This window comes from Oncorhynchus mykiss, chromosome 5 (genome assembly GCF_057628025.1).
Source record: "Oncorhynchus mykiss isolate SJ-2025 chromosome 5, ASM5762802v1, whole genome shotgun sequence".
In the NCBI taxonomy this organism is placed as follows: Eukaryota; Metazoa; Chordata; class Actinopteri; order Salmoniformes; family Salmonidae; genus Oncorhynchus; species Oncorhynchus mykiss.
In genome coordinates, this window is record NC_143026.1 from 36,653,695 (window position 1) to 36,676,384 (window position 22,690).

Genomic DNA, 22,690 nt, shown 5'->3' on the forward strand with positions numbered 1-22,690 from the left:
GTATATACAAAGGTATGTGGACACACATTCAAATGAGTGGATTCAACTATTTCAGTCACAAAAGTTGCTGACAGGTGTATAAAATCGAGCACACAGCCGTGCAATCTCCATAGATAAACATTGGCTGTTTAATGGCCTTCTGAAGAGCCCAGTGACTTTCAACGTGTCACTATCATATGCAACCTTTTCAACAACTCAGTTCGTCATTTTCTGCCCTACTAGAACCTCCCCGGTCAACTAAATGTGCTGTTATTGTGAAGTGGAAACGTCTAGGAGAAACAACAGCTCAGCCACGAAGTGGTACACCACAGAAGATCACAGAACAGGACCGCAGAGCTCGTAGCGCAAAAAAAAAGCACAATAACTGTTCATCTGGAGCTTCATGAAATGGGTTTCCATGGTCAAGCAGCCATGCACAATGTCAAGTGTTGGCTGGAGTGGTATAAACCTCGTTGGCATTGGATTTTGGAGCAGTGGAAACACGTTCTCTGGAGTGATGAAACACGCTTCACCATTTATTTATTTTATTTTACCAGGCAAGTCAGTTAAGAACAAATTCTTATTTTCAATGACGGCCTGGGAACAGTGGGTTAACTGCCTGTTCAGGGGCAGAACGACAGATTTGTACCTTGTCAGCTCGGGGGTTTGAACTCGCAACCTTCCGGTTCCTAGTCCAACGCTCTAACCACTAGGCTACCCTGCCGCCCCATGTTGCAGTCTGACAAGCGAATCTGGGTTTAGCGGATGCCAGGAGAACGAAACTTGCCCCAATGCATGGTGTCAACTGTAAAGTTTGGTGGTGGTGGAATAATGGTCTAGGCCCCATAGTTCCATTGAAGGGAAGTCTTAACACTACAGTATACAATGACATTCTAAACAATTATGTGCTTCCAACTTTGTAGCAACAGTTTGGGGAAGGCCCTTTCCGGTTTCAGCATGACAATGACCCCGTGCACAAAGCGAGGTCCATACAGAAATGTTTTTTCGAGATCGGTGTTGAAGATCTTGACTGGCCTGCACAGAGCCCTGACCTCAAGTCCATCAAACACCTTTGGGATGAATTGGATGTTCCGATGTTCCAACTTTTAGCGGAAAGCCTTCCCAGAAGAGTGGAGGCTGTTTTGCAGCAAAGGGAGGACCCACTCAATATTAATGCCTATGATTTTGGAATGAGATGTTCGACAAGCTGGTGTCCACATACTTTTGGTCAAGTAGTGTATATACAGTTGAAGTTTACATACACTTAGGTTGGAGTCATTAAAACTCGATTTTCAACCACTCCACAAATTTCATGTGAACAAACTATAGTTTTGGCAAGTTGGTTAGGACATCTACTTTGTGCATGACACAAGTAATTTTTCCAACAATTGTTTACAGATTATTTCACTTATAATTCACTGTATCACAATTCCAGTGGGTCAGAAGTTAACATACACTAGGTTGACTGTGCCTTTAAACAGCTTGGAAAATTCCAGAAAATTATGTCATAGCTTTAGAAGCTTCTGATAGATTAATTGACATGATTTGAGTCAATTGGAGGTGTACCTGTGGATGTATTTCAAGGCCTACCGTCAAACTCACTGCCTCTTTGCTTGACATCATGGGAAAATCCAAAGAAATCAGCAAACACCTTAGAAAAAAAATTGTATACGTCCACAAGTCTGGTTCATCCTTGGGAGCAATTTCCAAACGCCTGAAGGTACCATGTTCATCTGTACAAACAATAGTACGCAAGTATAAACACCATGGGACCACGCAGCCGTCATACCGCTCAGCAAGGAGACGCATTCTGTCTCCTAGAGATGAACGTACTTTGGTGCGAAAAGTGAAAATCAATCCCAGAACAACAGCAAAGGACCTTGTGAAGATGCTGGAGGAAACAGGTACAAAAGTATCTATATCCACAGTAAAATGAGTCCTATATCGACATAACCTGAAAGGTCGCTCAGCAAGGAAGAAGCCACTGCTCCAAAACAGCCATTAAAAAAGCAAGACTACGGTTTGCAACTGCACTTGTATGTAAACTTCTGACCCACTGGGAATGTGATGAAAGAAATAAAAGCTGAAATAAATCATTCTCTCTACTATTATTCTGACATTTCACATTATTAAAATAATGTGGTGAACCTAACTGACCTTAAAACCTCTCTCAGGGAAAATGTAGAGCGCCAAATTCAAATAAATTACTACAGAAATCAAACTTTCATTAAATCACACATTCAAGATAGCAAATTAAAGCTACACTTGTTATGAATCCAGCCAACATGTCAGATTTCAAAAAGGCTTTTCAGCGAAAGCAAACCATGCTATTATATGAGGATAACACCTCCGTAAACAAAGAGAGAAAAGCATATTTCAACCCTGCAAGCACGACACAAAACGCAGAAATAAAAATATAATTAATGTCTTACCTTTGACGAGCTTCTTTTGTTGGCACTCCAATGTGTCCCATAAACATCACAAAGGGTCCTTTTGTTCGATTAATTCCGTCGATATATATCCAAAAAATCAATTTATTTGGCGCGTTTCATCCAGAAAAGCACCTGTTCCAACTTGCGCAACGTGACTAGAAAATATCTCAAAAGTTACCTGTAAACTTTGCCAAAACATTTCAAACTACTTTTGTAATATAACTTTAGGTATTTTTTTATGTAAATAATCGATACAATTGAAGACAGGATGATCTGTGTTCAATACAGGAGGAAAACAAACCTTAGCCAGCATTCTGGTCACGCGCCTCTATTTAACAGTACACTACAAGTTACCCTCGTTCAAGATGGCCGTACTTCTTCATTACACAAAGGAAAAACCACAACCAATTTCAAAAGACTGGTGACATCCAGTGGAAGCGGTAGGAACTGCAAGAAGGTCCCTTAGAAATCTGGATTCCCAATGAAAAACCATTGAAAAGAGAGTGACCTCAACAACAAAAAAATCTGAATGGTTTGTCCTCGGGGTTTCGCCTGCTAAATAAGTTATGTTATACTCACAGACATAATTCAAACAGTTTTAGAAACTTCAGAGTGTTTTCTATCCAAATCTACTATGCATATCTTATCTTCTGGGGATGAGTAGCAGGCAGTTGAATTTGGGCATGCATTTCATCCGGATGTGAAAATACTGCCCACTGTCACCAAGAAGTTAAAATAATTTTTACTGCCATTAAATGTCAGGAATTGTGAAAAACTGAGTTTAATTGTATTTGGCCAAGGTCTATGTAAACATCCGACTTCAACTGTATATTTGGAAACTTGTTTTGTGCAGTTTCTACAAATCCAAATCTGATCAAAGTAAAACATTTTATGAGTTACTAAAGGGGTTTTAGTGGAAATTTCCCTCACCAATTATCAGTTTGACTTTTCCCTCATCAAGGACCGGGTTTCCTGAAGTCCCTTTATTGGTATTTCCAATTTTCCAATTTTCCAGATAATCCATGAGAAGCAATCGCCTCCCTCCCAATCCCAGCCACAGCCAGGTCTTTCACATGGCTGTGCTGGAGGTGCCACCTCTACTGCAGGCCTGTAGTGTGGCATTACTTATGCCCAAAGGGGTCATCCCCTCTGCTGATGGTCTTGGCTGTATAAATGTTAACATAATCATACACTAACATCTTAGCACTGTTCAACGTTAAAACATGACAAAGAATATCAAACAATGTAATGGTGAACATGGGTGCAACTGGTGCTATCATAAAGGAGAAGGGGTAGAAAAGGTCAATGGGTTCACTAGAGTGTATCCTACTGTTTAGAATGAGCCAGAGCCACGCACAGACACCAAACACTGCAGAGAGGTTGCCTTGGTGGTAGAGTCAGGGAACATCATACATGGTGTTAAGGGCCCATCTCCTTTAGTGTTCCTTACCATTTACAGCGGGATTGCAGGGTTTGCTTTTGATTGCATTCACGGCATCTTCCTAGGCATATGTCATCAAATGACAACACTGTGGTTTGAGTGCAAATATCACCCTGAGTCCTGGTACATTGGAAGAGAAGTAGAGCGCATAATATTAAAAACATTTTTGCTTGCATTTTGCTTGCCATAAAACCACCTGTAAATGAGACAAGACCACCACGCTGAATTCATTTACTCAAATATTGGAAAGCCACAGAGTTCCGACACTTCTTGCTTCTCTATAGCCTCCTCTGTTTAAATGGGATTTTACCCAGGCAGTGCTTACAACATTTGCTGCTACTGGTGCAGTGTACAGTACAGTATCTATTGTCTACTGAAAGACACGGTTACCTCTCATGACTGTCAGGTGCGTGAATGAGGACCCAAAAGCGAATTAACAAAACATAGTTTCTTTAATGACGAAACACACGTAGGCTCAGATGGACAGGCAGATTCCGACAGGACAGGACAAGGTTGCAGCAAACACGACGATAGTCTGGTTCAGGCATGAGTAACACAAACGAGAATCCGACAAAGACAGGAGCAGAAACAGAGAGAGATATAGAGACCTAATCAGAGGGAAAAAGGGAACAGGTGGGAAAAGGGGTGAACGAGGTAGTTAGAGAAGACAAGGAACAGCTGGGGGAAAGAGGGGAAGAAAAGGTAACCTAATACGACCAGCAGAGGGAGACAGGGTGAAGAGAAAGAACAGGAAGAGGACACAACATGACAATACATGACAATGACATTGATATGGCTGAGATGTTCCTTTGAAAATATGTTATTAGGTTTGAACAATTGTATGGGAAATGTCAAGTCAGCTACAATGTCACCATACTTTTGCATGCACCTACATCTGTCCGAAACTGCGGACCTTTGTGGGCTCAAAGTGCATTCATCTTTGAAAGTAGTAATGTGAGACTTGGTACCCGGAAAAATAGTGGAAATGTCCAGTCTCTACCAACACATTCCAAGACTACTCACTATTACAGTCACCACAGAATCAAACCAAGCTAGCAAAAGGTTTATTGAAGAAATATTAAGGGGCTACAAACTCGCCAACAAATGTGAAAAAAAAAAAAGTATTTTTACTAGGGTATCCTGTTGCACAGAACCCTACATCAAGGGAGGCTTTTCTCCTTGAAGAATCAGACGTTACTTACAAAAAAACATGTACATTTCATCATAGAGCGATCGTTAATGGGAATCACATTTATTCCAAAACAGCAAGTACCTTATCGAAACTAGTAAACCATGTAGTGGTCACCCAACATGGGTCAGTGGGGATGGTCAGGTATTTTGTTGACGTAGGCAGTGAAGTGGGCTACCCAGTGATGACAACAAGATGCACAATAAGAGACTAAGAGACAGGAGGCACAGTCCTCTTGGATACTTAAAGAGATTGGCAATTCAAATTAGGTTAAATTAATCAAATGCACAGACATATGTACCACCTGTGTTTACCTGAAAGACATCCAAGGTGTACAAGGGAACTACATCTGTTTACAACCCAACAAGTGGGAGGTAGACTGAGAAAGGGTGGAAGCGCCAAACTTAACTATTTATTTATTTGTTATAAAAATGTATACAACTTTTTACATTGTATTTATACATTCAGAGTATGTATGAATAAAGGTGTTTCTGGCTTACTGGTGCTCTTTCATGCCATCCCTAGGAGGGGGTTGAGTCACTTGAGTGGGTTGAGTCACTGATGTGATCTTCCTGTCTGGGTTGGCGCCCCCCTTGGGTTGTGCCGTGGCGGAGATCGTTGTGGGCTATACTCGGCCTTGTCTCAGGATGGTAAGTTGGTGGTTGAAGATATCCCTTTAGTGGTGTGGGGGCTGTGCTTTGGCAAAGTGGGTGGGGTTATATCCTTCCTGTTTGGCCCTGTCCGGGTGTATCATCGGATGGGGCCACAGTGTCTCCTGACCCCTCCTGTCTCAGCCTCCAGTATTTATGCTGCAGTAGTTTATGTGTCGGGGGGCTAGGGTCAGTTTGTTATATCTGGAGTACTTCTCCTGTCTTATCCGGTGTCCTGTGTGAATTTAAGTATGCTCTCTATAATTCTCTCTTTCTCTCTTTCTTTCTCTCTCTCGGAGGACCTGAGCCCTAGGACCAGGCCTCAGGACTACCTGGCATGATGACTCCTTGCTGTCCCCAGTCTACCTGGCCGTGCTGCTGCTCCAGTTTCAAATGTTCTGCCTGCGGTTATGGAATCCTGACCTTATCACTGGACGTGCTACCTGTCCCATACCTATTATCTGACCATGCTGGTCATTTATGTACATTTGAACATCTTGGCTATGTTCTGTTATAATCTCCACCCGGCACAGCCAGAAGAGGACTGGCCACCCCTCATAGCCTGGTTCCTCTCTAGGTTTCTTCCTAGGTTTTGGCCTTTCTAGGGAGTTTCCCTAGCCCCCGTGCTTCTACACCTGCATTGCTTGCTGTTTGGGGTTTTAGGCTGGGTCTCTGTACAGCACTTTGAGATATCAGCTGATGTTCGAAGGGCTATATAAATAACTGGCAACATGATATATAAATGCATTATTACATTGACATTATTACATTGACTGAACTGTGGACCTACTGAAACCATTATTAATTGTGTTGGTATCTATCAAATAAAAGTAGCATACACTATATTTATTGCATGTGGACATTGTCATTTATACATTTTCTCACATCTGCTGAGTTGAAATGTTGTCTGATATTGCACTATATTTCAAAAGTATATTTTCTCTGTTGTCACAACATATCTCAAATCCTGTAGTTAACTTGAAATTGCCATATCCTGCAGCCAGGAATATCAAAATCCTGTAGATTTCGGACCTGCAGGATTCCTGCAGGAATGTACTTGGTCCTCCAGGAATTACCAAATCCTGCAGGAATATATATATTTTTTACGTTTTTTAATTGAACCGTTATTTAACTAGGAAAGTCAGTTAAAATGACGGCCTACTGGGGGAACAGTTGGTTAAATGCCTTGTACTAGAGAGGTATCAAGGTAAGACCCAGATGCAGACCGTGTCGAAGTAACAATGTTTATTACAGCAACAGGGGTAAAGGTACAGGACAGCAGGCAAGCTCAGGGTCAGGTCAGGCAGAGGTTGTGCAAGGGTACAGGACGGCAGGCAGGCAGGCTCATGGTCAGGGGCAGGCAGAGTGGTCAGGCGGGTGGGTACAGGGTCAGGACAGGCAAGGGTCAAAAACCAGGAGGACGAGAAAAGGGGGACTGGGGAAAAGCAGGAACTGACACAAAAACGCTGGTTGGCTTGACAAACGAGACGAACTGGCAACAGACAAATGGAGAACACAGGTATAAATACACAGGGGATAATGGGGAAGATGGGTGACACCTGAAGGGGGGTGGAGACAATAACAAAGACAGGTGAAACAGATCAGGGTGTGACATGTTCAGGGGCAGAACAACATATTTTTACCTTGTCAGCTCGGGGATGTAATCCAACAACCTTTCAGTTACTGGCCCAACACTCTAACCACTAGGCTAGCCACCACCCCTGCAGGACCAAAATCCTGCAGGAACATCAGGGCTTTAACCTTCAGTATTTTGTCAATACTACAGACACCTGCACAATTCATGCACAAAGGGGCAAATCCCTGTAGGATTCCTGTAGGAGTTTTTTGTAAGGGTTGCCCCCCCCCTTTTATATTCATTTTTTTTGTCTGATCATCGCTTCTCGTCTCTAGTTCCTCCTTTCCTCTCCTTTGGGGTTGATTCTCTGCCATGAATCTGTTCTGGGAGTCCTTATTCAGCTTGCCACCTGTCAGGAAGAGGAGACAGTGTAGGCTCTAAGAGAGCATCTGTGTGTGTGTGCGTGCGTGCGTTGTATGTGTTTTTTTTGTGTGGTGTGTGTGCGGGGTTTGGTTGGTTAGGTTGGTCGGTTTGTGGGTGGGTTGCAGCTAGTTGTTGTTGCAGGCACCAAAACCAATGGTGCTTGCAATAATAGAACCCAAATGGCTGAAATGTGGAACAGCAAAATTAATTGTTTTTTACAAGAGCTTGTCTGTGTGTGTGTGTGTGCATGCATGTGTGTGTGTGTGTGTGTGTGTGTGTGTGTGTGTGTGTGTGTGTGTGTGTGTGTGTGTGTGTGTGTGTGTGTGCATGCATGAGCGCATTTAATAATGTGTGTGTATGTGTGTGTGTGTGTGTGTGTGTGTGTGTGTGTGTGTGTGTGTGTGTGTGTGTGTGTGTGTGTGTGTGTGTGTGTGTGTGTGTGTGCGCGCATGTGTGTGAGATCATTTTTATATACACTGATTCTGTAACAAATTTTTATTCAGTTTGTATTAATCATACTGAAAATGTCTATACATAGAAAATAACGCATCTTTGCATTACAAACTTACCCTTTGATCAAGTGAAGATGGAATTAGCTAATGTAACTCTTGACCTTAACACATTTGTACCTGTCTCCAGGTCTGTCTGTCTGTCTGTCTGTCTGTCTGTCTGTCTGTCTGTCTGCCTGTCTGCCTGTCTGTCTGTCTGTCTGTCTGTCTGTCTGTCTGTCTGTCTGTCTGTCTGTCTGTCTGTCTGTCTGTCTGTCTGTCTGTCTGTCTGTCTGTCTGTCTGTCTGTCTGTCTGTCTGTCTGTCTGTCTGTCTGTCTGTCTGTCTGTGTAGCTGTCAGTCCCTGAGATGGAGTAATGTTATGCTCAGAGGGCTTGAATGGGTCCAGCTGAACTGGCTCTGTGCTGGGGCTGATGACAGAGGCTTCATTTAGTCCTCGGGTGGGCCTGAGAGAGGGAGATGGCTTCTGTGCAGAGAGCTCTGTGCAGAGGGCTCCCTCACAATGGGGATAGAGAAGGAGATGAAGGGGTGCTTTGTGCCCTAGAGAGGAGGATCCGTTCAGGATAATTCAGTTCCTCACACCCGTAATTCCGGAGTGGTCCCCCAGTCAGAACCCCTTCTTCCCCCGTGGCTGTCGGAAACTACGTGACTCCCTTAACGATACTCTTCTTGTGTGAAAGGGCTCCACTATGTCACCTCAGGTGTTTGGGTCACATGCTCACGTCTGTGTGGAGACTGGGCTGAAAAGCGATAGATAGGCAGGGTGAGGGTGCGTTCTTTGGTTTCTCACAGAATGTCTATTTCAGCAGGGTGAGGTGGATCAACCCCCCCACCCATCCCTCCTATCCCACTACTCAGTTGCCTCAGAGTGGGGTCGTGTGCCAAGTTTGATTAGATCCTATCACAGCGTTACGTAACTGCTCCTGCTAACACCCTGAACTCCTATAGGGTCAGGTGAGGCGTGTGTCTCTCGCGCCAGGGGGATGAAGCGGAGCGATGCTGCTGAAAGACAGGATATCCCTGGACAGGAACCCCTACCTTGCCGCTTGTCTTTCCTGCCTGGCCTGCTGACTCTATCCTGTCCACTGAGGTCCATCACCCTCCAGAGAGGGAGGAGGGTAAGGCAGGCAGCAGGAAGGCAGGGGTCCTCCAAGACGCTCCAGGGGTCATCTCCCCATCCCGCTACAGCACGACCAGGCTTGGTCCAAGGTCCGGTTTGTGGCTTGGTCTACCTTCTCCCCATTGTTCAGATAGAGGAGAAACGTGCACACACTTCCTCTGGATCTATTTTTGCTTTTGCCTGGCCTGGTTTCTTCTGCTCTGATTTATGACAGCTGGAGATGTGTGTATGACAAGAAGCCTGACTTTTTTAATAGCATTACCCCATTGTGATTTTGACTCGGGTGACTCAATACAGGTAGAGGAGTTGTGGAGGTCTGTTGGGAGGGAGAGGTGTTTGGCTGAAATGGCTCATCTCCTAACCTCGGGTCCTAATCTAGGGTTAGAGCGTTATCTACAATGATTTTGAAACACAATCCTGCTAACAAACAACACATCAATGTAAGCAAAAGAAGGAACTCTTATTTGACCCACAATGTTCTGGGGTTGGTAAATATTCATAGTGGATCTGGATCTGGTAACACCTCCCATACAGTGTCATGGGCGTTTTGACATGTCCACTGGTGATAGCCATTAGGGCAAAGAATACAATAACTTGCACACTGCATCTCGACTTCTCTCCTCTAGTCTAATGACATTCTGTGGTATAATCAATTGGCCACTTATTTTATAAAGGTGAAATTATTTCTATGCTGTTTGATATGTGTCTATGTTGTTTATTAAGTGTGAGGTTGTCTTTGCATAATGTGTATTGCACTGGAAATACCTGTAAGGACTTAAAAAAATATATGTAATATATTCTATTGCTGATGTTGATTTTACCTCTGAAATGACTATTATATATGTTTTCGAAGTATTATAAGTACCATTGATGCTTGCCTTTAACTAGGTAGGGGCTACATTGGTCATCTAGATGGCTCAGTGGGGTGTTGATGTGTTTGTCTTGAAACAGGAGAAGTGGCTAACAGGGAGAAGATGAAAGAGCAGAGACACCAGTGCCACTGCAGAGCTGTCCCAGCTAGCACATATGAACCATATGTTTCTGAGAGCTTTGTGAGAGCCTGGTTGTCCAATGGTTATTTTGCAAACAACCTTCCCACAACTTTTTGGAAATGATGCAGGATAGTTGCTTGGCTTTGGAACATTCTCAGCACATTTAAAGGATTCAAGTTTTCAAGATATATAACTTACAAAAAACAGAAATAAAGCCGGTATGATGCGTTGTGCATTATGTGACGTTGCGTTTTGCATTATGTGATGCTGCGTTTTGCATTATGTGATGCTGCGTTTTGCATTATGTGATGCTGCGTTTTGCATTATGTGACGTTGCGTTTTGCATTATGTGACGTTGCGTTTTGCATTATGTGACGTTGCGTTTTGCATTATGTGACGTTGCGTTTTGCATTATGTGATGCTGCGTTTTGCATTATGTGACGTTGCGTTTTGCATTATGTGACGTTGCGTTTTGCATTATGTGACGTTGCGTTTTGCATTATGTGATGCTGCGTTTTGCATTATGTGACGTTGCGTTTTGCATTATGTGATGCTGCGTTTTGCATTATGTGATGCTGCGTTTTGCATTATGTGATGCTGCGTTTTGCATTATGTGACGTTGCGTTTTGCATTATGTGACGTTGCGTTTTGCATTATGTGACGTTGCGTTTTGCATTATGTGACGTTGCGTTTTGCATTATGTGACGTTGCGTTTTGCATTATGTGACGTTGCGTTTTGCATTATGTGACGTTGCGTTTTGCATTATGTGACGTTGCGTTTTGCATTATGTGACGTTGCGTTTTGCATTATGTGATGCTGCGTTTTGCATTATGTGACGTTGCGTTTTGCATTATGTGATGCTGCGTTTTGCATTATGTGACGTTGCGTTTTGCATTATGTGATGCTGCGTTTTGCATTATGTGATGCTGCGTTTTGCTTCAGAGAACGTTCTAAGAATGTTATTTAAAAACATCCAAAACTTGATTGCTGACATAGAAAACATTTTGGGAGTACATCAACAATAGATTAATGAACTAAATACAAAAATATGTCTTTGGGGTGGAATTTTCCTTTAAGGAACTTGACAAAAAAACATTTCTTGGTATTTCATTACTTTAACAGAACATTACCTAAAAGTTCAAACATGGTTACATTTCATTTACATTTTGGAACGTTTGATATTGGCAATGTTCTTACATAGTTCAGAGAACATCAAGAAACAACGTTCTTCTGTGGGAATTTCAATACTTTAGCATAAAGTTTTATTCAGGTTTCCTTATGGTTCTCTTTTAACTCATGTTTTCAAATTGTTCTGAGAACGTTAAGAAAATTCTCCATAAAAACCACAAGAAAACTTTAGTACCGTTCCGAGAACATTCTAAGAATGTTATTTGAAAACATATACATTCCGTTCTCAGTATCAACAAAACTCTCTTTATCCTCTGTCTTGTTATGTATGTTCAGGTCTGTTGGCCGCGCCCACTAATTGACTACACTTGATCTTAATGAGGGCTTGTTTCCTTTGAAATGGGGTCTGTTTGAATAGACTAAAATGAACAAACATGGCTTGCTAATGCCATCCTGGTGGCACAGTGGACTAATTCCATGGATAAAGAACAGAAGATCTATGAGTTTGAATCTCACTGAGGCCATGCCACAATTAAAAAAAGGGATGTGTTTGCATGATTAATGCCTAAGCGAAGGAGTGTCCTATCTGTATTTGGAGTTCAAAACAGTTAACCTAAGCTCGCACTGTTATTAGAAGTCTTATTGAAACATGTTCTCAGAAAGTTATTTTATTACCTTCAAATAACCTATCATTTCCATTCTCAGACTGTTAATAAAACCTCCAGGAACCTCTCACTAAAGGCTTCAGTCATGAAAAAGTTATACTTAAATCTGAATTGGTTCTCCAGCAGATTAGTGTGAATGGCTCACCCCGTGTTCAAAAATAGCCTTTTCCCCTATATTCAGATTACAATCTCTCACTTTTGGTTATTTGAAAATGAAATCATCTTCGAAATATAGATATTTTTTAAACAAGCCATACAAAGCTGTTTGCAATTTCAGTTTAATCGACCGGAAAAGACAGAACAAATATTATGATTAAACTCAAATTAAACTAAAAAAAAAAAAAAAAAACAGTTTAAAGTTTTTTTTAACGGTTTAATCTTTGTTAATGAGTTCGTAAATTCACTCTGGCTATCTACTCCGATTTCAGAACACTCTCCTCTGAGTGTGCCAGTGCACAGAATAACTGAGGAATTTGCAAACATGCAACACCAGTTGAGCGAACTCAGACTCCAGCGCACTCTGAGTCTGAGCGCACTCTGACCACACTCTGAGTCTGAGCGCACTCTGACCACACTCTGAGTCTGAGCGCACTCTGACCACACTCTGAGTCTGAGCGCACTCTGACCACACTCTGAGTCTGAGCGCACTCTGACCACACTCTGAGTCTGAGCGCACTCTGACCACACTCTGAGTCTGAGCGCACTCTGACCACACTCTGAGTCTGAGCGCACTCTGACCACACTCTGAGTCTGAGCGCACTCTGACCACACTCTGAGTCTGAGCGCACTCTGACCACACTCTGAGTCTGAGCGCACTCTGACCACACTCTGAGTCTGAGCGCACTCTGACCACACTCTCAGTCTGAGCGTTCTCCGAGCGCACTCCGAGCGCACTCTGGCACTCCAGAGTGAATTAATGAACACACCCGATATCATAAATAGGACTGATGGAGTTATGTCACACATGCAGTTAACACAAATATGTGGAAATATCTGCTCTATCCAAAATTACAACCAACTGATTGTAGCATTACCGCAAAACTGGAGGAGGAAAGTGGAAGGGGGAGAAGCTAAGGAACTTGTCTGTTGGCCCTGAAAGACCAAAATGAGTTAAAAGAAAATTGATAAATAAAAAAAGTATACCAGTTCCATTTAAGGACAAAATAGTTGGGAAGAAATGTCCGATGTGCCGATTCCATGGAACAGGGTTTATGAACTGATATACAAAACACCGGATTCAAAACGTAGTTTTTTAATTTAAATTATTATAAACAAAATTATTTCAGCCAATAGAATGTTATGTACAGTATATGGCATACAGTATACAGTATACAACCATCCCAGCTCTGCTGTTTTTTTGCAGAGACAGAATCATTAGATCACTTGTTTTGGTACTGCCCATATTGTTTTTGGTCACAGGTTCAGGAATGGCTGAAAAATCACAACATTTACCTAAAATTACATCTGTAAATAGCACTTCTGGGTGACTAGAAAAGCCTTAGTCATTCGATCAATAATATATGAATACTCTTAGTAGTCATGTTCATCTTTAATTTCAAATCAGTAGAAACTATGAGAATAGAAAGGTCCGTGACATTTGTGAAACATCACAGCACAGTTGAAAGATATATGGCAAGTAGAAATCAAAACTGGATGGTTTTTAGAGATAGATAGGAGGGGTTGAGGGGAGCTGAAAGGTAGGACTAATTATTATTATTTTTAAATAAAAATACAACTATTTTAAAATGTACAATGTCTGTGAAATGTATAAAGTATGTACAAGCTATAAAGTATGTACAAGTCATCAGGGAACCATAATAAAATGTTCACAACCGTTCTCAGAACGTTTCAAAAACGTTCCGTTTTAACGGTCAGGAAGCATATGGCTTCAATCCTAGAACCATTGGGAAACCAAAAACCTACATTCCCACTATTTCCAAGGCACCAAATGTGCTAACTGGGGTGTCTTTATTCCTTGATCAATAGTTCCAACATACATCATACAGTGTTATTTTTCTCGCCTGTTAGAAAAAAACTACATTCATACTGGCTCAGCAAAGCTATGTTGATCAAGTCCGGTGTAGCTCAGTTGGTAGAGCATGATGCTTGCAATGTTGGTAGAGCATGATGCTTGCAATGTTGGTAGAGCATGATGCTTGCAATGTTGGTAGAGCATGATGCTTGCAGTGTCTGCTAAAATGTAACGGACCTATGAGACTAACATTTGAGCTAATTTCCCTTTGAGAAGACAAACTCTGTTTTGTCAACTTGTTTGTCATCCCAAGCGAAATCCATTAAGGGAATAAAATGAGAGGATTTTAAATGAGAAATCCCTATGGTAAGACTGCTGTCATAAACATAGGCCCACTTGAAACCCACACACTGTTATTATATAGGAATGTTGATTGGAAATCTCTTGTGTAATCTATTTTAAAAAGCACTCTGTGGCATACCATCCATGCCATCTCACTCAAACTTGTAACCCAGTGGGGTTCAGGGACCAGAGGGACAAATGTCTCTCATGTTGCTATGGCTAAACACCCTCTTTAGCTCAAAGAGAAGCTATGTTGCCCAGCATATGCAAGGTTCAAGCCGTGAAATCTGTATAATATGATCAAATGACCTCCATAAAACTGGAAAACCTTGGAGTATAATCTATTCAGATTGTCTTTCACACTTTTCTCTGACCCTGCCCAGTGGTGTCGGCAGATGGGGGATAGGGCTGTGTTTTTACACAGAGCGATGCCAGGTGTGTCTGATGTGGACCTAGTCAAGACAGCTGCTGATGAGGAAGGGGACTTGAAATCTCATGTCAGATAAATTAACTAACCACTCAATATCCTCCTTCTCTCGACTAAAGTCTCTATCAGGCATGAGATTAGTTTGTAGTGTAGTAGTGCTTGAGTTTAAATGCACGAGGCTCTGGAGCTGAGAAGAGGCAGAATAAACATGTTTGCATTATTGGGCTTCTCAAACACACAGAGAATTCCATGATGAGTAATTCCAACAGGGTGGTGAAATGATGGAGAGCACTGTTTAATCAGATTCAGGTTCCTTCAAGCCCAATGTATCATGTCAACAAAGGCAAATATTGTGTCACAGAAGGAGTGTGGTGTCTGTAAGTGGCCCAGAATTATTAGCCCACTCCTCCTACCACCCGCTGTTACTAATTATGTCCAGAACAAAGCTCATTACAACCAAATCTGTTAATCATGGGGATGGTCTCTTACAGGTCAGTGAACTGCTGTACGCACAGTGCTTGTCTGCAAATGACTCAAACAATAGTTCAATTATCTTTATTGGCTTAAACTGGTCTCAGTGCAAAGCACCCCAACAGTGGAACAGTGAGTTGATAACGGTACACTACAATATTTTGACATTACACAGACTGACTATCTTAGATATTGGCTTTAAAAGAAGCTACTCAAGCTTACATGTTGCTGAAGGGAGCGAGGGAGAGATGTGGTAGCAGGGTTACACTGGTTTACATGATCAACACAGTTCTCTGAGAAATAATGCATTGTCCTCCGTCATTTTATCAACACATTGTCAACAAATGTCTGTTAATGGTTTGAAGGGGAACACTGTCGTAAAGGAGCAAAGAAACAAACGTCGGAGTGGGAAATCAAACTCATATGTATTTCCTGTAGACACAGCTTTGATTCTGTTCTAACTGCACACATTGGGAGGGAGACTGTCACCTTTCAACTCGGTGTGCTAACAGGACAAACGCATGTCTACTGAATAGTGTTTGCATGACATCGTAACAAGTAACACAATGACACAAGAGAGGACTTTAGTTCATCAGAAAACGTTTTTATTTCAAATCATCACATGAAAGCATTGTACAGCATGTATTCACATCTTTGTCAAATAAAAACAAGTTAATTCATGCCTTCCCCAATCCTGATTCAATACACACACACACACACACACACACACACACACACACACACACACACCACACACACACACACACACACACACACACACACACACACACACACACACACACACACACACACACACACACACACACACACACACACACAAGAGTTTAATCTGTCAGAGCAGCCACCTATTAGTTGGCTCTCCTCACTCGACAACATTTGTCAGCTGCCATCTGTCCGTCTGGGACCACCCCCCTCCCTCCGTGCCCTTATCTCCCTTTACAACTTTTTTAATCAAGCTGCAACACCTTTCCTGGACCTACACACACACACACACGCACGTCATGACTGGGGCAGAGGAAGAGGTCTCACCTCCTTCCAATGAGCAAGTGCTTAAAAAAAAACAAGAACAGCATGGTACAAATGCATGTATAATACACTCCTCCAGTGTTAAAAGCCAGAGCCATGGGACAGCCCACCTAAGAACTTGTCTTAAGTCAACACGGAACACCAGGAGAACAATATGAGCTGCTTTGTCCCTTTGAAATACATTCAACTCTGTCCAAAATGTCTGGGTTCTGGTTTGCATCACCCTGGCATGGAGCTTGGCCCCCTGTAGCAAGCAGTTCAAGGGGTTTGTACAAACTTCCTAATCACTGAGAGTGAGCTTGGAGGATGTCAGTGGTCATGATTACAGCCAGAAGACTGACTATCAGTTTCCTCAGTCACACAGTCTGGAGGACACGTACATTTGCACTCAGTCTGCAGTCCACTTGCATGTGGCTGAATAGGTAATGATATCATTTTGCTGGATAGGTAATGATATCATGCACCTCAAAAATCGTACATTTACCTGTAGTGTTCAGGTGACGATGGAGGCAGGACAGGAAAAGGCAGCTAGAGACCTATTCCCTCTGGCTGGCATCCCTCTTCCATGCCCTGACCCCAGCATAAACGTCACACCTTAGTGGCCAGCGACTGGGCCTCTGTCTTCTGGGAGGACATGGAGCTGCCTGGGCTGGTGTGCATGGCCTTCTTCAGGTTGAGCAGACAGAGGCACTGGGAACGGAAGCGCAGGTCGAAGAAGGCATACAGGAAGGGATTGAGGCAGCTGTTGACGTAGGCCAGGCAGGTAGCATAAGGGTGGGCCAGCAGGAGGAAGCGGAGGAAGGCGCAGGTGTTTGGAGCCAGGTTCAGGTAGGAGAGGGCATCAGCGCTCTTCAGAACGTGGAAGGGCATCCAGCAGGCAGCAAACACAACCACCAGGGTGGTGATGATCTTCAGCAGACGCCTCTTCCTCTGGTCCTCCTTACGCAGGCTGTTGAAGTGGCGTGTCACGGTGCAGCCGATGAAGCAGTAGCACACCATCATGGCCAGGAAGGGTAGGAGGAAGCCCAGGGCAGAGGAGGAGATGCTGAGCCCTGCGATCCACATGGACTCCTTCTGCTTCAATTCATTTGATTGACTGATTGTTTGATTACCCACACCCAACACCAGGCTGAAGTCCATGCCACAGGAGATGAGGTCGCTGCTCTCGTCATTCTTGATGGTGCGGAAGATGAGTGTGGGGGCAGCCAGTAGGCCGGAGAGGAGCCAGATGGCCGTCAGGGAGGCCTGCATGTGGCCACGGGTACGCAGCTGGGTGCTGGACAGAGAGTGCACGATGGCCAGGTAGCGGTCAAAGCTCATGGCGGTGAGGCAGAAGACGCTGGCGTACATGTTGAGCAGCACCACGTAGCTACTGATCTTGCAGAGGGCCACACCGAAGGGCCAGTGGTAGCCCAATGCAGTGTACACTGCCCACAGTGGCAGAGTCAGCACGAAGGTCAGGTCAGCCATGGCCAGGTTGCCTATGTAGATGTCTGCTGACCGGCGCTTGGCCTGAGCCCTCCACACAGTGAAGATGACCACACCGTTGCCAGAGAGACCCAGGATGAAGATGAGCATGTAGAGGACTGGGATGACTGAGTAGGAAGGCTTCCACTCAGAGTAGTCACACATGGTGCTGTTCTCCTGCTCTTCATAATCATAGTCATAGTATTCAGGGGTTGTCCACTTCTCCATTCTTCTTAGAGTATCCTTTTCTTCTTTAAAAATGTATATTATTTTATCAGGTAAAATAATGTTGATCAATGGATCAATAACGTTTATGAAGCAATTAGAAACTTGGTTCAAATCCGTGTGCAAGAAGTTCATAAAAAGCGCATAAAATAGGTCCTGACCAGTCGAGGGTGATTTCAGGTCTGGTGTCACAGCGCTGGGCAGGCTGCCTTTTTAAACCCCGGCAGTTCCTCACACAACCCTCTGTCACCTCCTCCAAGGCCGATCCCAGCACCCCCCTTTCCCTTTCCCTACCCACGCCCCTCGCGACTCCATAACGTTCGAGTGTGAAGAGGACTCTCCAATAAACGGTAAGCAGACCTCAATTTAAAAGCGAAAACGTAGTGAAAATACAAATAGGGCATTGAAAGAACATTATTATAACTCTTATGACGCACACGTTTAATACATGTTAAAGACTGTAGGCGAATTGTGAGATCTGCTCTACATGTTTTACAGCCTTCAGAAGTCCTAAAAAGTATAATTGAATTGATATGGAATTGATTTGAAAAATATTCGTTTTCCTGCCTGTCTAGGCAAGCCGGGGCAAGCACCTAGTCTAAAAGTAGACAATTACAATGATAATGTGGCAGCATTTAAGGGGGAACCACTGCCAAAGTAGGCAATTGTACACTTGAGCACCCAAATTAGAATAATACATTTCCATGTCAATGATCGTACAATTGCATAGCACTGCTTGTTCAAACATGTTGCGTGTGTCGTGTGCAATGTATCAAATAAAACATTATGTTATTACTGCAGTGCTATAGGGTGAGTATAATTTGGTTGTGTCCAACATAATTAATTTTGATAAATAATCAAATATCATGGTCCAGCAAATGAACATTGATAGAGAAAATGTGACCATGAAATATTTTATTATAAATATCCTATTCTCTTTCTAATGGGAATTTGTTGTGCTGCATGAAATAGGACAGAAAACGTTATTGGCCTGTGTTTTACATATATATATTATTTACCTGTTTAGCTTACTGTTTTCTTATCTGGCCATTAGATGTCCCAGTTTGCCTTATGTTACTTATTTAAGAACAAGAACATATAATTTATTATAATTGACCAATAAAAAGCAACCCAAGATAGGCAGCCAAGAAACTTGGCCCGTCGGGGTTCATTCCAGTATTCCCACATCCAGAACACTGTTATTGTTGACAATCACTGCCTGTTATTTCTTTAGTAAATATTGTCTTCATTCTATTCCATGAACTGCATTGTTGGTTAAGGGCTTGTAAGTAAGCATTTCACTGTAAGGTCTACTACACCTGTTGTATTCGGCGCATGTGACAAATACAATTTGATTTGATTTGATGTTAGAATTGTATCACTGCAGACTTTGTCATCATAACAAAGTAAAACCTTTTTTTCCCTGACTAATCTGGTGCTTAAAGGACAGTTAGACATGTCCTGTATCCTGTGGGTCCGTGTGTGACGTGGGATGAGACAAGACAGAGGTAGTGAGTTGAGACCAGGTATATGTAGACCTAATATTGTATCATTTAAATACAGGTGCTCAGTAGTTTGTCTCATATCCACTCAGAAATAGGAATCTGTCCAAATGGTTTAGTTGGTGAGAATCATCAGTTGACTGATGTAAAGTGAGTCTGATCTAGTCCCTGTGTATCCATGCTGAAGGAACCCAGGTGGGAGGGCTCATTCTACACCCTCCTCTGTCTCTCAGCAGTGTAGCAGCAGCAGTGGCGCCAGGGCACTGACCTTCTCAGACACAACCATCACTCAACAATCTGCTCAGCCGGTCCCCTCCTCCTCCATCCCCCTATTCCTGTCTCACCCACAGCTCTCTCTCTCTCTCCATCCCCCTACCTCTCTCCACCCATCTCTCTCTTCCTCTGATGATGAGCCAGACCCAGGCTATGTGGAAGTCTCTGGTTCTCGGCAGCACTAGTCTTCAAACGTCACTTACCCTATATTAAGCAGTTTGTTTTTGCTACTTGTTTTGGTAGTTTGTGTTGATTAAACCAATTTAATTGTGTTTCTCCCTCTGCTCTGTCTCTCCCCCCCCCCCTCCCTCTGAGCTGTCTCCTGAGCTCTTTTGCAGGACATTTGGCAGCTCTGAGCAGGAAAGGAGCAGAGTGAGTTGAGTCAACGCAAGCTTCCCCTGTTCTAATGGGATTCTATTTATATGTGAGATTGTGTTTTGTGCGGCATTGTAAGGGCGTTGGAAGGATATGCTGGTCAAGACAGTGAAATCTAAAGTTAAATCAAATATTACACCTAATCCAATTCACGCCCACCCACCATCCAGCACTAAATAAGTGATCAACCCTTTAATGAGCAGACAGGCTAATTTGACAGGGATCAGAGATAAGAAACAGCTGGCTAATGCTGATGATTAACATGAATGACATCTTCCAATGTTCCAAAGGAATTTCAAGTCCAAAGGAATTTTAACTTTTCATTTTGTCAGTCAGTGTGAGCATAGTTCTGTTTCTCCAACGTTCCATTGGTGTTTTTGCTATTGCGCTATTTATTTTTGCTCTCATCCTCTCATGTGTGGCCTTGTGTTGTAAACCACACACAGGTAAGACACCATAAATCTTCCTATACATGTACAGTATGTCCTGCTGCTGACCACATCACATCTCTTGTCATCTCCTGTTCTCACACCCAAGGTCTTCATCCATTATCCATTGGTTTAGAGCAAGTAAAAAATAAACAATAAACAATATTGAGAGATATTGCATAACGACAAAACCTATTCACCCTCAGGAGACTGAAAAGATTTGGCATGGGTCCTCAGATCCTCAAAAGGTTTTACAGCTGCACCATTGAGAGCATCCTGGCGGGTTGCATCACTGCCTGCTATGGCAACTGCTACTGAGTGCGTGCGGCCCAGTACATCACTGGAGCCAAGTTTCCTGCCATCCAGGACCTCTATACCAGGCGGTGTCAGAGGAAGGCCCTAAAAATTGTCAAAGACTCCAGCCACCCTAGTCATAGACTGTTCTCTCTGCTACCGCACGGCAAGCTGTACCGGAGCACCATGTCTAGGTGCAAAAGGCTTCTTAACAGCTCCTACCCCCAAGCCATAAGACTCCTGAACAGCTAATCAAATGGCAGCCCAGACTATTTGCATTGCATTGCCGGTGCCCCTGCACACTGACTCTGTACCTGTACCCCCTGTATATAGAATCGCTATTGTTATTTTACTGCTGCTCTTTAGTTGTTTGTTACTTTTATTTATTTTCTTTATGTATTTTTCTTAAAACTGCATTGTTGGTTAAGGGCTTGTAAGTAAACATTTCACTGTAAGGTCTACACCTGTTGTATTCGGCGCGTGACAAATACAATTTGATTTGATTTGATACGAATGGAGACCACTCACAAGCACATGCACACACTCACGCTCAAATGCAAGATTATACGAAAACATACACACACACGCTACACATATAGACATCTGTCTGCATGGCTGCTGAGAGCACCTTTGATCTTTCATCGTCACATGACCTGTGTGTTGAAGTTTGTTTATGAGCCAGGGTTCTGTTGTGTCTTTTGCACCAAATGAGCAGGAGGTGATACGGCCGGTGTGATGTGTGATGTGTGTGAGAGAGAGAGGGAGAGACAGTTGTTTGATGTGTGTGTGTTAAGCTGTCAGAGACCACATGCATTGGTCCGCTGTAACTTACTGTGACAGCTGGCTCTGCAGGGATTGATTTGCGAGCTGACCAACACAGAGCCAGTCAGTCACTACTACAGCCTGTGACATTACATATCTGTTTTATAACTTTGTATTGAGAGTGTACAAACACATTACACGCAGTGAGGAAAATAATATCGAAGTCACACTAGTGAAGCACCATCAATGTCCAAATAAGATGGATATGGTGTGTGGACAGTCTCCAAAACAAGCTACCCTTCCCAGTTGGAGAGTGCGAACATTTGGGCAACTTTATGGTCCATCCCACTGTCCTCTCCACCTCCCTTCAACCAGGGGGTTGAGATGATTGACACCAGCCTGCTAAGCACTGGAGCCACCAAGATGGACGAGGTTACACCTCCTACAGCCCAGCCCCCACTCCTCACCCCTAACAACCCTACTCATTCACATGGACCACTAATGGGGAGAGGAAGACCACATGATGGGCAGTGTGACTGTCTGTCTGGACATGTTAAAAATCCTACAGCAAGTGGTTGACTGGACATGTCTCTGCTTCTGTGAGAGCTCAGACTGCCTGATACCGTTGGCGAGCGCCGGATGTTCACGCGAGAACATGTCATAATACTGTGGATGTGGTCTACCACACAAATCGCAACAAAACACAAACGCATGGGAATGCTCCAAAGATAGATGAGGGATGATCGTTTATGAATAGTCCAGGCAGTGTAATGTCATGTCATGCCCTTCGTGTCTAGAAGGAACATGGATTACCTGTGAGAAACACTTGGACAAACTATCCAAAAACCTGTACGTCTTGTGCTACTTAATAGGAAAGAACCCACAAGATAGTAGTCAGAGAGAGGGGATCCAAAGCGCTGTGAATAACTGACCTCATAACAGGCTTCTCTATTGAGATCACCTCCAGGCAGCTTTGAAGGGTTTTAAACATTTTAATGAAT

The 22,690-nt window shown here is 43.2% G+C and overlaps 1 protein-coding gene across 1 annotated transcript; it reads right to left on the reverse strand.

The window, feature by feature from the left end:
* Positions 1 to 15,899: 15,899 nt before the first annotated feature.
* LOC110523701 (apelin receptor B) lies at positions 15,900 to 19,881 on the reverse strand. The gene has a single exon (XM_021602628.3). It carries the CDS (start codon positions 18,188 to 18,190, stop codon positions 16,952 to 16,954), a length of 1,239 nt encoding a protein of 412 aa, XP_021458303.2. The 5' UTR covers positions 18,191 to 19,881; the 3' UTR covers positions 15,900 to 16,951.
* Positions 19,882 to 22,690: the final 2,809 nt, after the last annotated feature.

What these genes read in the sequence shown, in the direction of transcription:
- LOC110523701 (XM_021602628.3), bottom strand. Translation starts at nt 18,190, where the DNA reads ATGAACTTCTTGCACACGGATTTGAACCAAGTTTCTAATTGCTTCATA.